This window comes from Trifolium pratense, linkage group LG5 (assembly GCF_020283565.1).
Source record: "Trifolium pratense cultivar HEN17-A07 linkage group LG5, ARS_RC_1.1, whole genome shotgun sequence".
NCBI lineage: Eukaryota > Viridiplantae > Streptophyta > Magnoliopsida > Fabales > Fabaceae > Trifolium > Trifolium pratense.
Window position 1 is genome coordinate 7,128,931 of NC_060063.1, and position 14,915 is coordinate 7,143,845.

Below are 14,915 nucleotides of genomic sequence, written 5' to 3' on the forward strand. Positions count from 1 at the left end.
TACAGCAGATGACGATGAGTCCAGGAGATTGTATCAGTCCCACCAACCCTTGGACTGATAGTTGCTAAGATGATTTTGAAGAGAACTCTACATTCATCAGTCAATCCCTTTACTTTCCCTTTCAAAGAGAAGTCTGTGCAGATGAGATGCAGAAGATCATCTCTGTATCTTGTATCCTTTTCAAAAACATCTAACTCTATCCCAGAGTTAGGTAGACCAAGAAGAGCATTGAAATGAATGGGCGAAAGACTCATATTCATTCCACAGATGTTAGACCTAATCTGTACACCTGTAAATTCCAGCAGACCCATTTCCTTCCTAGTTTTACCCTTCAGACTAGGATTCCTTTCTATTGCAGCAAGCTCTTCCTTCTTAGCTTCATGCTTGTCAAACACTTTTGCTTTCATCCAGAATTTCTTCAACAAATCTGGGTAGATAGGACCGTTAAGCATGTCGAAGTACTTATCCCAACCTTGAGTGATAAAGTACGGCTTAACGTCGAAACCATTAGCTTTCAAGCTGTCGAAATCAACTATCTTCTCTGACAGAAACGTGAGTTCAGATTCTGGGAATTCCATCTCGTTCCCAACAATCTGAAGGTTCTTGAACAAAAATGGTGGAATCTTAGTTGACGAAGAAGATGAAGGTCCGGCCATTGTTGGAGATTAGGGTAGGGTTTAGAAACTAACGAGAGAGAGAAAGAAAGTTTGTTGGAGGTTTAGAGAGAAAAAGAAAGTGTAGGTTGTGAGAGTGAGAAGTGTGCAAGTGTATTGTGTAAGTTTTATTTAAATGCACACAGTTAACACGAAAATAGCAAATTTGGGAAGTTACGCTAATTGACAGAAAGTTGAATACCAAAAATCATCATTAACCACCCACTACCTGACACACGTAGACCACGTGCAGAAATTTACTCGGTAACTGCTATTTTAATGGACAACTGTTCAGCAGTGAATACTAAACGTTTCCCACTTAAATAGTTCAGAGCCTCTGAGATATTTAAAATTCTCTATCAGAGTTAGGTACTTCAGAGCTTGTGTTTCAGATGATCTGAATCATAAGTTCTGATATACATAACCTCTTACACTTTAAAAGCCCAAAAGAATTTTCATTCAGAGATTGAAAACATGTTCAGATGTTTCTTTATAAAATCAAATCTTTCAACAGGTAAGGCTTTAGTAAATATGTCAGCCCATTGATTTTCAGTATCAACAAACTTAATATCTATAATGCCTCTCTGAACATAATCTCTGATAAAATGGTGTTTAATTTCAATATGTTTGGCTCTAGAGTGTAGGATAGGATTTTTAGATAAATGAATGGCTGCAGTATTGTCACAATATAAAGGAATATTGTTACTGCTTACCTGATAATCTTCTAACTGATATTTTAACCAGAGTAATTGTGTACAACACTTAGCTGCTGAAATGTATTCTGCTTCTGCTGTAGACAAAGCTATAGTAGTTTGTCTCTTACTAGCCCAGGAGATAAGGTTTTCACCAACAAATTGACAATTGCCACTTGTGGATTTTCTTTCAATTTTATCTCCAGCATAGTCAGCATCACAGAATCCATTTAGCACATAATCATTGGATTTCTTATAGAGAAGTCCAAGATTAGTTGTTCCTTTCAGATACCTAAAGATTCTCTTTACAGCTGTAAGATGAGATTCTCTAGGATCTGACTGGAATCTTACACATAAGCATACACTGAATAAAATATCTGGTCTAGAGGCTGTCAGATAGAGTAAGGAACCAATCATACCTCTGTAGACCTTTTGATCTACTTTTCCTTCATCATCTGACTTGCTCATGTTGGTAGTTGAATGCATAGGAGTGTTCATTATCTTACAGTCATCTAGATTGAATTTCTTCAGAAGTTCCTTGGTTTATTTTGATTGATGAACATAAGTTCCTTCCTTCTTCTGATTGATTTGAATTCCAAGAAAGAATTTCAATTCTCCCATCATGCTCATTTCAAATTCATCCTGCATTATCTTAGAAAAATTCTTGCACAAAGAAGCATTAGTTGAACCAAAGATAATATCATCAACATAAATTTGAATGATTAAAATGTCTTCTTTGGTTGTTTTTCTAAAGAGTGTGCAGTCAACCTTTCCTTTTTCAAAACCCTTTTCAAGAAGGAAATTACTGAGTCTATCATACCAAGCTCTTGGAGCTTGTTTCAGACCATACAGTGATTTCTTCAATTTAAAAACATGTTCTGGGTTTGAGACATCTTCAAAACCAGGAGGTTGCTTAACATACACTTCTTCAGAAATAAAACCATTTAAGAAGGCACTTTTAACATCCATCTGATACAAGGTTATTCCATGATTAACTGCATAAGATAGAAGTAACCTGATTGCTTCAAGCCTAGCAACTGGTGCAAAGGTTTCAGTATAGTCAATCCCCTCTTGTTGACTATAACCTTGTGCAACCAATCTAGCCTTGTTTTCTGAATACCCATTTTGTTCCAATAATGTTCTTGTGTGAAGGTTTAGGCACTAGAGTCCATACATCATTCCTTTGAAATTGATTCAGCTCTTCTTGCATTGCTACTATCCAAGCATCATCTTTCAGAGCTTCATCAATCTTTGAAGGTTCCATCATTGAGATAAGACCAACTAATGATTCCTCATTTCTCATTTGAGATCTTGTCTTCCTTGGACTATCCTTGTTGCCTAATATCAGTTCCTCTGGATGTGATGATTTGTATTTGAAGGTATTTCTTGGGGGCTCATCATCTTCAGACTCATCAACATCAGGTTCAGCAGTTGCTTCAGTTCTTTGTTGTTCAGAGTCTGTAGGAACCGTTGTGTTCAGAGGTTCTTCAGAAAATGGATGTTCTGAGTAGTTTGGAATATCTGAATATTGATCCTCTGATACCTGAAATCTAGACAAACCTTCCACAAGCTCTGACACTTGGTCAGGCTCTTTGTCATCAAATTTGACATGCATACTTTCTTCCACAGTGTGTGTTTCAGAAATATACAGTCTGTATGCTTTTGAGCGTTCAGAGTATCCTATAAAAATACCCTTATAACCTCTAGCATCAAATTTCTTTAGATGGACTTTGTTATTTAAGATGTAACACGTACATCCAAACTGATGAAAATAAGAAATATCAGGTTTTCTTCCTTTGAACAATTCATAAGCAGTTTTGTTCAACTTAGATCTGATATAGATTCTATTTTGAACATAACATGCTGTGTTTACAGCTTCTGCCCATAAAAACTTTGCTACATTTGTTTCATGCATCATGGTTCTGGCCATTTCTTGCAGAGTTCTATTCTTCCTTTCTACAACCCCATTTTGTTGAGGAGTTTTAGGAGAAGAGAATTCATGCAGAATGCCATATTTTTCACAAAAGTTTTCAAAAGGTTCATTTTCAAATTCTCCACCATGATCACTTCTAACTTTTAAAATAGTGTAGCCTTTTTCATTTTGAATTTGTTTGCAGAAGATGCTAAACTCATCATAAGCTTCATCTTTTGTTCTTAGGAATTTTACCCAAGTCCATCTACTAACCAAACATCATTAATAGATAGAGAAGAATTACCTACTGTACTTGTACCTATTATCTTTCCTTTTTGATTGCCTCCAAAGCCAACAGATCCTCCTTCTTTCATAGTCAGCTTGGAAAATAGTTGTTTGTCACCAGTCATATGCCTTGAACATCCACTATCCAGATACCATGAGTGTTTCATGATACTTCTTTGAGTGGCAGGCTGTATGAGAAACAACTTTAATCATTGCGATAGAACTCTTCATCAAGGTTAATGATAAAGTCATCCCAGTATTCTTCCTCTTCATTTATCAAGTTCTGATTGTTAACTTGAGAACTTGTCAGCCATTGGTCTAGGACATAAGCCCTTCTTCCTTTGCATAAGACTTGTTTCCACACTCTAGGTAGGACATATCCTTTCCTAGTTGGTAAATCTGAATGATACATTATTTCAGCTTTTGGTACCCATCTTCTGGGTCCACGCTTGTTAGTCCATACATGCTTACTATGTTGTCTAGTGTTAGAGAAAAATCTTGGTTTGGAATAATGACCTTTTTGAAACTTTCTCTTTTGAAATCTGTTATTATTCCAGGATTTGGATTGTTTATGATTCCAGGGTTTGTATTTATCACCAATCCCATGTTCTGATTGATTATATCTACTGACTCTAGAATCATAAATAATCTGAGTCCTGTACTCCATCTGAGATTTAGAATTTTTTCTTTTAAAAACTTCTGATCTTTTAGATTGACTAGCTTCAGGTACTGAAGTTCCTTTGGATCCAGAATTTGAAGTCTCAGATGTTGAAGCTTTCAGAACTTCTGAACTTATGTTCTCAGGTTCTGAACAACTTCTATCTTCTGAACTTCTTTCTCCAAATCCTGAGGAACTGGGTTCCTCTGAGCTGTCAGCTTCTAAATTACTCAGATCATCTTTGTCATTTTCAACACTACCAAGATTCTTTCCCTCTTCACTTTGTGGAACAACATAATAAACCCAAGATTTTCCAACCTTTTTGGCAAAGGTCTTCAGCTTTGAATATGTTCTACCATATTCATAGCCAAGTCCCTCTCCTCTATGTCTCATGACATTATAAACAAGATTAGCAGCTTTGCTCTTACCAAGGTTGAGATGCACAAACTGTTGAAGAGCTATTTCCTGCTCATCAATAGGTTTGTGACAAACAGCACAACCCTTTTCAAAGTCATTTACTCTATTCAGAGTTTCTTGATATAGACCTTGAAAATGTTCTGCTTGTTCAGTCAGAGTGTTAAGCTTTTCTTGTAAAACTTTTTGTTTACTTAACACTCTGAGATGTTTCTCAATGACCTTGTTAAGTGCAGCTATAAGTTGAGATTTAGAGCAGTCAGAAAATACCTCATCAGTTACTTCTGAATCTGATTCTGATTCATCGTCTGAGTCTGCATCTGAGTCAGTTGAAGCCATCAGGGCTAGATTTGCCTCTTCTTCTTCCTCAACTTCTTCCTCAGATGATAGCTCTTCAAAGGTAGCCATCAGACTCTTTCTCAATTTACTCTTGAATTGTTGCTTCTTTGAGCTGTATCTTTTGCTTTTGTCTTTAGCAGACATTTCTGGACAATCAGCAATAAAGTGTCCTGGCTTCTTACAGTTGAAGCAGTTCTTCTGATCATCCTTTTTGCTGACAAAATTTCTGGAGCTGTTACCTCTGAAATTTCTTTTGTTAAATCTGTTCCATTGCTGAAACTTGGTGAATAAAGCAAACTCATCCTCATTCATCTCATCCTCTTGACCATCAGCAGAAGATTCTTCTTCAATATCAAGAAGCTGAGTCTTAAGAGCCTTAGAAGTAGTCCTAGTTGACTGTAAAGCCACTGACTTGGACTTCTTCTTAGTTTCTGAGTCAGCATCCAGAACCATCTCATGGCTTCTGAGATTGCTTATCAGAGCTTCAAGACTCAGAGTCTTGAGATTTTGAGCTTCCTCTATTGCAGTGACCTTGGGTCTCCAAGCAATAGGAAGACTTCTCAGAATCTTCTGAACATGGTCATAGGTGGAATAACTTCTCTTAAGAGCTTTAAGACCAGATACAAGGATTTGAAACCTTGTAAACATAGTCTCAATGTTTTCATCTTGTTGCATAGTGAATAGTTCATATTGCCTTATCAAAAGACTAGCTTTAGCCTCTTGAACCTTTTCATTACCATCATAGGTAGCACACATAGAATCAAAGATAGATTTAGCAGTAGACTTGTTCTCTATTCTGACATAATCCTCATGTCTAATAGCACCAACAACAATGTCCTTTACTCTATGATGCTTAGTGTAGGTTTTTAAGTTTTCAAAAGTTACTCCCAGCTCAACCAAATCCCACAACTCATGATCAATAGCAGTAATATTGCTATACAATCTTTCCTTCCACCACTCAAATAATGATGCATCACCATTGAATATAGGGGCTTTTCTATTACCACTATGTTCATGTGATTCATTACTTAAGTAGTCAAAACCAAAAGCATTTCTTGGACCACCACCAGCACCACTGGCCTCACCGGCTTCACCAGTTGTTCTAGTACTACTATCGTCTCCTCCAGACATAGTGTTCTCACAAGATCTTTACTGTCTCACTGTTAAGTGAAAGTAACAGACCAGAACTCTGATACCAATTGAAGGTGTGAAAACACAAGAAGGGGGGGTTGAATTGTGTTTTAGTCAAGTTTAAAACTTTTTCAAGTTCTTAACTTAACTGCAACGGCAGCGGATAAATAACACAATAAACACGTTAAGAGAGAGAGAGAGATCACACAAGCAATTTATACTGGTTCCTCTCACAAAACGAGAGTAGTCCAGTCCCCTTGCACTTCCAAGGGATTTCACTATAATCACACAAGATTACACCTGCTCAAGCACACAAGCAAGAGACTTCTCAAAACTTTCTTAAGCACACAAGCTTAAGACAACTTACTCAAGCACACAAGCTTAAGTTTCTCAAGTAACAGAAAAGTATATAACAATATACAAATGCTCTTAACAGAACCTAATGAGTGCCAATACAAAGAGTACATAGTATTAGACTAAAGTGCAAAAACACTTAACAGAGGTTCAGAGCTTGTATATAACTGAGTTCAGAGTTTTGTTCAGCACGAGTTCAAATCTGATAATTGTATTTATGTTGTAGCTGATTCTTCTAGTATATATACCACCAGAAAAGAGTCGTTGCAAAAAAGAACCGTTGGAGTTGATAATCTTTTGTCTTCAAGCAGTCTGTCTTGATGCAGTTTGTTTGTATCTAAACTGAGTAAGAGTTTCAGATACTTTGACTACTGCAGAGTGGACTTTCCTTATTCAGCTAACAATTCTGAAGACCCACGTTCTCAAGAGAGTACAGACAAAAACAAGAGTAGCTGAACTGATCAGGCTTGAAAGGTCCTTTTCTTCATTGGTAGAAGAGTTGACTTGCAAAGAGAATCTTCACAGATATCAAAAAGATCTTCAGAGGTTGATGAGGCTTTAGTCACTCAAGAAGTTCTGAAGACTTCATCCTCTGAAGGTTGTAACTTCTGAAGTCCAACATCTTCTGAGAGCTTGTGAACTTCTGAATTCACATCCTCTGAGCTTCACTCAGAGCTTACCTGATGCTTATATCTGCGCACTTAAAATAAATTTTTAGTCCTTCCAATTGTTTATTAATACTTTGTTATTATCAAAACCTTTATAGATTTAGGGGCAAACATTTTTAAATCAATTTTGTTCCAACAGAGCTTTCAAAATTAATCTACTTTTTGCATCATATATTTTCAATTCTCTGTTGGCCAGCTTCATTGTATAATCTTTTTCAAGTAATTGACCTAGACTTATCAAATTACTTTTCATAGAAGGAACATACAATACCTCATTGATGACTGATTCATGACCATCCTTTCTTTTCACAAGAACAGTTCTCATGCCTGCAGAAGTTACTTGACTATTGTCTGCAAACTTGATGCTTCTCTTCACTGAATTATCAAGCTTTGATCAGTGCATTTTTAATGCACTTTTATTCATCATATGCTATGGCAATTTTATAACTTCTCCTAGTATTTTAATGTTTTTATAATGTTTTCTATTTAGAGTCTAGTTTTGCTATTATTTAACTTTTGCTATTTATTTTCGTAATAAACAGTAATTTGACACTTTTCCTTGCACAGATCATAACTGGAGCTTCGGATATCGGATTGAGGCGCGGAAATATGCGTTGGAAAGATAAGTAAAAATGCCACAACTTTTATGTTGAAGCCGAAGGCCAATTCTGAGCTCAAAGGAGTCATATTTACTCGTCAAGTTTCAGACTTACAAAGATTTAATTATTTTCCAACATGACTTATGTTTTTCGGCCCAATTGTTTTACGGCCCGTTTTACTTGATGTATAAAAACTGAAAAATCAGCCTAGGGCTGATCAATTCTCAATATTCACGAAATAAACAAACCCTAGCAGCCAGCCTCTTTGAATGGAGAACTAAGAACTATAGATCAATCCGTTGGTTAAGACACTTTGGTTCATTATCTTGAGGTTTGAATTCTAATGCAATTTCAATTCATGTTTCTAATTCTTTCTCTGTAAATTTCGCTGCCTTTCTCTTGCTTTATGACTTGCAATTCGTTTATCATTTGATGCTTAATTGTATGTAATTCGGTTGCAAGTTTCTACGAGGTTATTCGAATTAAGTTATCGCTTGTTTAATTTAATTCGGTTAGGAATTTACAGAGTCTATACGCTTGTTGTAGGATTGATTGAATTCGCGGTTTGCATAGTATTGATTGTGATTCTGTAACGCTTGTTTGCTCTGTCATAATTAATCATACGCACTGTTATAAGCTTTTTAAACAGTCCGAATTCATATAAAACCAATTGGCGCTTGATTAGTTAGTTTTATGATCAGTCAAGGATAGAAACTGAAAAGAAATATTTCTTCCGTGAACCTATGATAGATAATGAACGAAGTTTGACGTAACCAATGGATTGATTGCTTTGTTATTATTAAATTTCACACTTTTGCTCTCTGTTTTCACAAACCGAAACCCCCTAATTTACAATTTTTGCTTGAATCTGATACTGCTAATTATTGATAAAGAGTCCTCGTGATACGATACTCGAGTGTCGCTTCCCTACACTACCTTTTTCTTAAACTCGTTTTTGACCCGTGCGCGACAGCGGATCAAATTGGCGCCGTTGCCGGGGACTCATAATTGTGTTATTTAGTATTAGAATTGCTAGAATTGCTTGTTTCTTTTGTTATTGCGTGTCTGCTGTATAAAAAAATTAATAGACGAATTAGGGCTGATTTTGCGTCTGTTCTGCTTTTTGACCATCCCATTCCCTGTTTTTCTATTTTATTTTAATTTTTTACTGATTTCGTATTTTCGAAAAAATCCAAAAAAATTTGTGTCATCTTTATTTTAGTTAATTAGAATTTTCGTGGTATTTTTGGATTTTTTCTCATTCAGTTTGACCTGTTTTCTATTTTACTCACCTATTTTCGTTGTAGGGACATAGTTGGAATTACCGTAATTGTTGTTTATCACTTCTTGCATGACCAGGTCTGCTGGACAGTTCCAATTAGTGCTTCCTGACCCTGAGATAGAAAGAACACTCCACGCACGCAAAAGGCTCAACCGAGCTAACAGCGTGCATTCCGGTAACATTGATTCTAACCCTATATCTGATTCTGAGCCTGACTACTTGCATAACTTGTTTGCTTCGGATTCTGAACTTGATTTTGAAATGGCTGATAATAGAACCTTAAGGCAATTAGCTGCTCCTGATGTGAATTATAATGGCTTGTGTATTGAATATGATGCTGCTGCTGTTCCTTTTGAATTAAAATCAGGTTTAATACACTTGTTGCCCAAGTTTAGTGGTCTTGCAGGTGAGGATCCGCACAAACATCTGAAAGAATTCCAAGTGGTGTGTTCTACACCACTTAAGCCTGAAGGGATCACAGAAGACCACATCAAACTTCGAGCTTTTCCTTTTTCTTTGCAGGGTGCAGCGAAGGACTGGATATATTATCTCGAGCCAAACTCAATTGCAAGCTGGACTGCCCTGAAAAAAGTGTTCTTGGAAAGATATTTTCCTGCTTCCAGAGCTGCCTCAATAAGAAAGGAGATTTGTGGCGTTAGACAAGGTAATGAGTCGCTGACCGAGTATTGGGAGAGGTTCAAACACTTGGTATCTAGCTGCCCTCAACACCAGATTACCGAGCAACTCCTCATCCAATACTTTTATGAGGGGTTGTTACCAATGGACAGGAACATTCTTGATGCTGCTAGTGGTGGAGCGCTAGTCGATAAAACTCCAGCCGCTGCCAAAGCCCTCATTGAAAACATGTCTCTTAATTCTCAACAGTTTACCACTAGAGACAATTCTGTTCAAAGCGTGAATCAAATGCAGGTTTCTTCCAACAAAGCTCTAGAGACCAGACTTGACGATCTCACCACCTTAGTCAAACAGTTGGCATTAGTAAAACCTCAAACAACAACTTTGTGCGGTATTTGTACCTCTCCTGAGCACCCGACCGACACCTGTCCCATTCTGAGAGACGAGTCCATTACTGAGCTGCCACAAGCTTATGCAGCCAACCTTTACAACCAAAACAGGTACAACAACACGCCTGACCTATCCACCAACAAATATCATCCCAGTTGGAGGAACCATCCCAACCTTCGATATGGAAACCCACAAACCAGCCAACAACAGAATCCACCTCAAGCTGTTGCCTCTACACCTTCCGGACCATCCTTAGAGGATCTTGTTAAACAAATGTCCGTGAACAACCTCCAGTTCCAACAAAGGACCGATGCTAGCATTCAGACCTTGACAACACAGATGGGACAAATGGCCAATGCAATAGGCCAATTACAAGCTCAAGGTTCCGGTAACCTCCCTGCACAATCAGTTCCGAACCCAAATGGGAATGTGAGTGCAATTACTTTGCGATCCGGAAGAGTGACCGAACCAGCTCCAGCTCCAGAGAAAAGAAAAAAAACCAGTGCACCATCATCTGTTCCTGAACCTTCTGCGACCGCTGAGACTGCTGAGACTGAAAAAGCATATGTGCCACCAATCCCTTTTCCTCAAAGGGTGCAGAAAAATAAAAAGAATAAGGCGGAAGAAGACAAGGAGATTCTTGATGTATTCAGCAAAGTAGTAGTCAATATTCCTCTCCTCGATGTGATCAAGCAGATTCCGAAATATGCAAAATTCTTGAAGGATTTGTGCACAAACAAGAGGAAAGTAAAGGGAAATGAGAGAGTTAATCTGGGCCGAAATGTTTCAGCCCTTATTGAGTCTAATGCTGCACTCGAACCTGAGCCTGAAAAAGCTAATGTCTCAGCCCTCAATCAGGCCATGCCACAGAAATGCAAGGATCCAGGAACTTTTTCTATTCCGTGTACCATTGGGGATAGAAAATTCGAAAATTGCATGTTAGATTTAGGAGCTTCTATTAATGTCATGCCTACTTCTATTTTTAACAATCTTGATCTTGGTCCTTTGCAGCATACAGGTCTTACTATTCAGCTAGCAAACAGGAGCAATGCTCGCCCTGTTGGAGTGGTGGAGGATGTGCTAGTTCAAGTTAATGACTTGATTTTCCCTGCAGATTTTTACATCCTTGACATGGCTGGAGAAACAGAGTCAAGCAGATCGCCGATCATCTTGGGCAGACCATTCATGAAGACGGCAAAGACAAAAATCGACGTTGATGATGGGACCATGTCCATGGAATTTGGTGACATTGTGGCGAAATTTAATATTTTCGATGCTATGAAATACCCTCTGGAAGAGCACTCTGTTTTTCAATTAGAACTACTTTCTGAAATTGTTGATGAATTTCATTCTGATTTGTGTTCAGCTGATGATTACTCATGTGATGTTTGTACTGATACTGACCTTTGTGTTGCTTGTGCCGAGTTTAATTTGCAGGGCGAAGGTGAAGTTGTCAATGAGGTTGTTTACGCAGTTGAAACTCTTGACATCCCGGCTGTTCCAACAAAACCATCCATAGAACAACCACCATCCTTGGAGCTTAAACCACTTCCTAAAAATTTGAAATATGCTTACTTAGAGGAAAATGAAAAACTACCCGTGATTATTTCTTCTAACCTTGATTGTGAACAGGAGGAAAAGCTTTTGGAGGTTTTGAGGCAGCATAAGAAGGCAATCGGATGGACCTTAGCTGACATACCAGGCATTAGCCCCACAATGTGCATGCATCGTATTCACCTTGAGGAGGGAGCTAAGGTGGTGAGACAACCCCAAAGGAGACTCAACCCTTTGATTCTTGATGTTGTGAAAAAGGAGGTAACTAAATTGTTACAAGCAGGTATTATTTATCCGATCTCTGACAGTAATTGGGTAAGTCCGGTACAGGTTGTGCCTAAGAAATCTGGACTCACTGTGGTGAAAAATGAAAAAAATGAACTTGTACCCACTAGAGTCCAGAACAGCTGGAGAGTTTGTATCGATTACAGGAGGTTGAACCAGGCAACTAGGAAAGATCACTTTCCCTTGCCATTCATTGATCAGATGCTTGAACGGTTGGCAGGTAAATCACATTACTGCTTTCTTGATGGTTTTTCAGGTTATTTTCAGATTCATATTGCACCTGAAGATCAAGAAAAGACCACTTTTACGTGCCCCTTCGGCACATTTGCTTACAGGAGGATGCCTTTTGGTCTTTGCAATGCACCTGGCACATTCCAACGATGCATGATTAGTATTTTTTCTGATTTTATTGAAAACTGTATGGAAGTGTTTATGGATGATTTCACTGTTTATGGTGCTTCTTTTGATGCATGTTTGACTAGTTTGAACTTGGTTTTGTCAAGATGCATTGAAACTAACCTTGTCTTGAATTTCGAAAAATGTCACTTTATGGTTCAGCAGGGAATTGTATTGGGTCACATAATTTCAGAAAAAGGAATTTCAGTTGACCCTGCAAAAATTGATGTGATCTCTACACTACCTTACCCATCTTGCGTTCGCGAGATTCGTTCTTTTCTTGGTCATGCAGGTTTTTACAGGCGTTTCATAAAGGATTTCAGCAAGATTGCCCTCCCGTTGTCAAACCTGCTTAAAAATGATGTGACTTTCGAGTTTAATGATGCATGCAAAAAGGCGTTTGATTTCTTGAAGAGAGCACTGACTTCTGCTCCCATCATTCAGCCCCCTGACTGGAACATTCCTTTTGAAATCATGTGTGATGCATCTAACTATGCAGTGGGAGCAGTTCTTGCACAAAGGGTGGAAAAAGCCGCCCATGTTATTTATTATGCTTCTAGGACTTTAGATTCCGCACAAGCTAATTACACCACCACTGAAAAGGAACTTTTAGCTATTGTTTTTGCACTTGATAAATTCAGATCATATTTGCTAGGTTCCAAGGTTATTGTTTTTACTGACCATGCAGCTTTAAAGTACTTGTTAAAGAAGCCTGAAGCAAAACCGAGGCTGATTCGGTGGATGTTGTTGCTTCAAGAATTCAATGTGGAAATTAAGGATAAAAGTGGAGCCGAGAATTTAGTGGCTGACCACTTGAGCAGGATTGAACGTGATGGAGATATCTTCCCCATTCAGGATGAATTTCCCGATGAACAGCTGTTACTTTTACATGGGGTGACTCCTTGGTTTGCTGATATTGTTAATTATCTTGTTGCTGGTGTTTTTCCTGCAGGTGCATCTAGGACACAAATTCACAAACTCAAGAGTGATGCAAAATATTATGTTTGGGATGATCCATATCTTTGGAAATTTGGTAGTGATCAGGTGATTAGGAGGTGTGTTCCCGACTGTGAGATTGAATCTATTTTGCATCTTTCTCATGCTTCTCCGGTAGGGGGACACTTTGGCCCTCAACGAACTGCTAGAAAAGTCCTAGACGCAGGTTTCTATTGGCCCACAATTTTCAAGGATGCTTATGAGACTTACCGCACTTGTAAGGAGTGCCAAATAGCAGGCACAGCTATCACTCGAAAGAGTGAAATGCCTCAGCAACCTATGCTTTTTTGTGAGGTATTTGATGTATGGGGCATTGACTTTATGGGCCCTTTTCCTGTATCATTTGGTTTTCTCTACATTTTACTTGCTGTTGATTATGTTTCAAAGTGGGTGGAGGCCATCCCCACTAGGACTAATGATTCTCGAGTTGTTGCAGATTTTGTCAGGTCCAATATTTTTTGCAGGTTTGGAATACCCCGAGCTATCATCAGTGACCAAGGCACGCATTTCTGTAACCGCACCATGGAAGCTTTGCTCCGGAAGTATGGAGTTGTGCACAGAGTCTCTACTGCATATCATCCCCAAACTAATGGGCAAGCTGAAATCTCGAACCGGGAGATTAAGCAAATTCTAGAGAAAATGGTGCAGCCAAATAGGAAGGACTGGAGCCGCCGTCTAGAAGACGCACTTTGGGCTCAGAGAACAGCTTTCAAGACTCCAATTGGGATGTCCCCCTATCGACTTGTGTTTGGTAAGGCATGTCACCTTCCTGTAGAAATCGAACACCGTGCTTATTGGGCGGTGAAGAGCTGTAATATGGAAATGCAAAAAGCAGGTATGGAACGAAAACTTCAATTACAGCAGCTTGAAGAGCTTAGGCTGGAAGCCTACGAAAGCTCTAAAATTTATAAGGAGAAAACAAAATACTTTCATGATAAAATGATTTCTAGGAAGGAATTTTCTGTGGGCCAACGGGTTTTATTGTTTAACTCCCGCCTAAAAGTAATGGCTGGGAAACTTCGATCCCGGTGGATTGGCCCTTTTGTTGTTACTAATGTTTTCCCTCATGGTGCAGTAGAAATAAAAAGTGCAGGTACTAACAAGGTGTTTAAAGTAAACGGACAGCGACTGAAGCTGTTCCATGAAAGCTCGGTGCCTGAAGAAGAGGGACATGTTGAAGAGCTCTCCTTGGAGAAGCCGTTCTACCCAGCAGCTACACCATAGCCCTCGGGTGTGTTCCTTCCTTTTTCTCACTTTATGCTTACTTTACATTGCGGACAATGTCTGATTTAAGTGTGGGGGGGAACATTTTACATTTAGTTGTTTTTAATTTTAGTTTTTCTTTCATAAAACAATTAAAAAAAAAAATAAATAAATAAATAAATAAGTCTTAGCGTGCATGCAATTGTTATGAGTAGTTACATGTTCTAGGGTTAGAGCAGATAGCTGGTGGATTGGTGAAATTTTTGGAAATTCTTGTTTTTCATGCTAGATATGATGATCCTTGCACCTTAATGCACAACTGCTGAAAACTTGCAAACTTAGTAGTGGCTTGATAAGTCTTTAAAATACACAGTCATTTGCCTAAGTTATCTGAGTACTGAATTTGATGCAGAAGTTTGACTAAGACTAAGCTTGGGGGAAAAACTAGATTACTTGATTGTAGGATCA

General features: G+C 38.3%; 1 protein-coding gene across 1 annotated transcript; it reads left to right on the forward strand.

Annotated features, from left to right (window-relative positions):
• The first annotated feature begins 9,069 nt into the window (after positions 1–9,069).
• On the forward strand, positions 9,070–14,468 carry LOC123885959. Its single transcript, XM_045935297.1, has one exon. The coding sequence runs from the start codon at positions 9,249–9,251 to the stop codon at positions 14,466–14,468; it is 5,220 nt and encodes a 1,739-aa protein (XP_045791253.1). The 5' UTR covers positions 9,070–9,248.
• Positions 14,469–14,915: the final 447 nt, after the last annotated feature.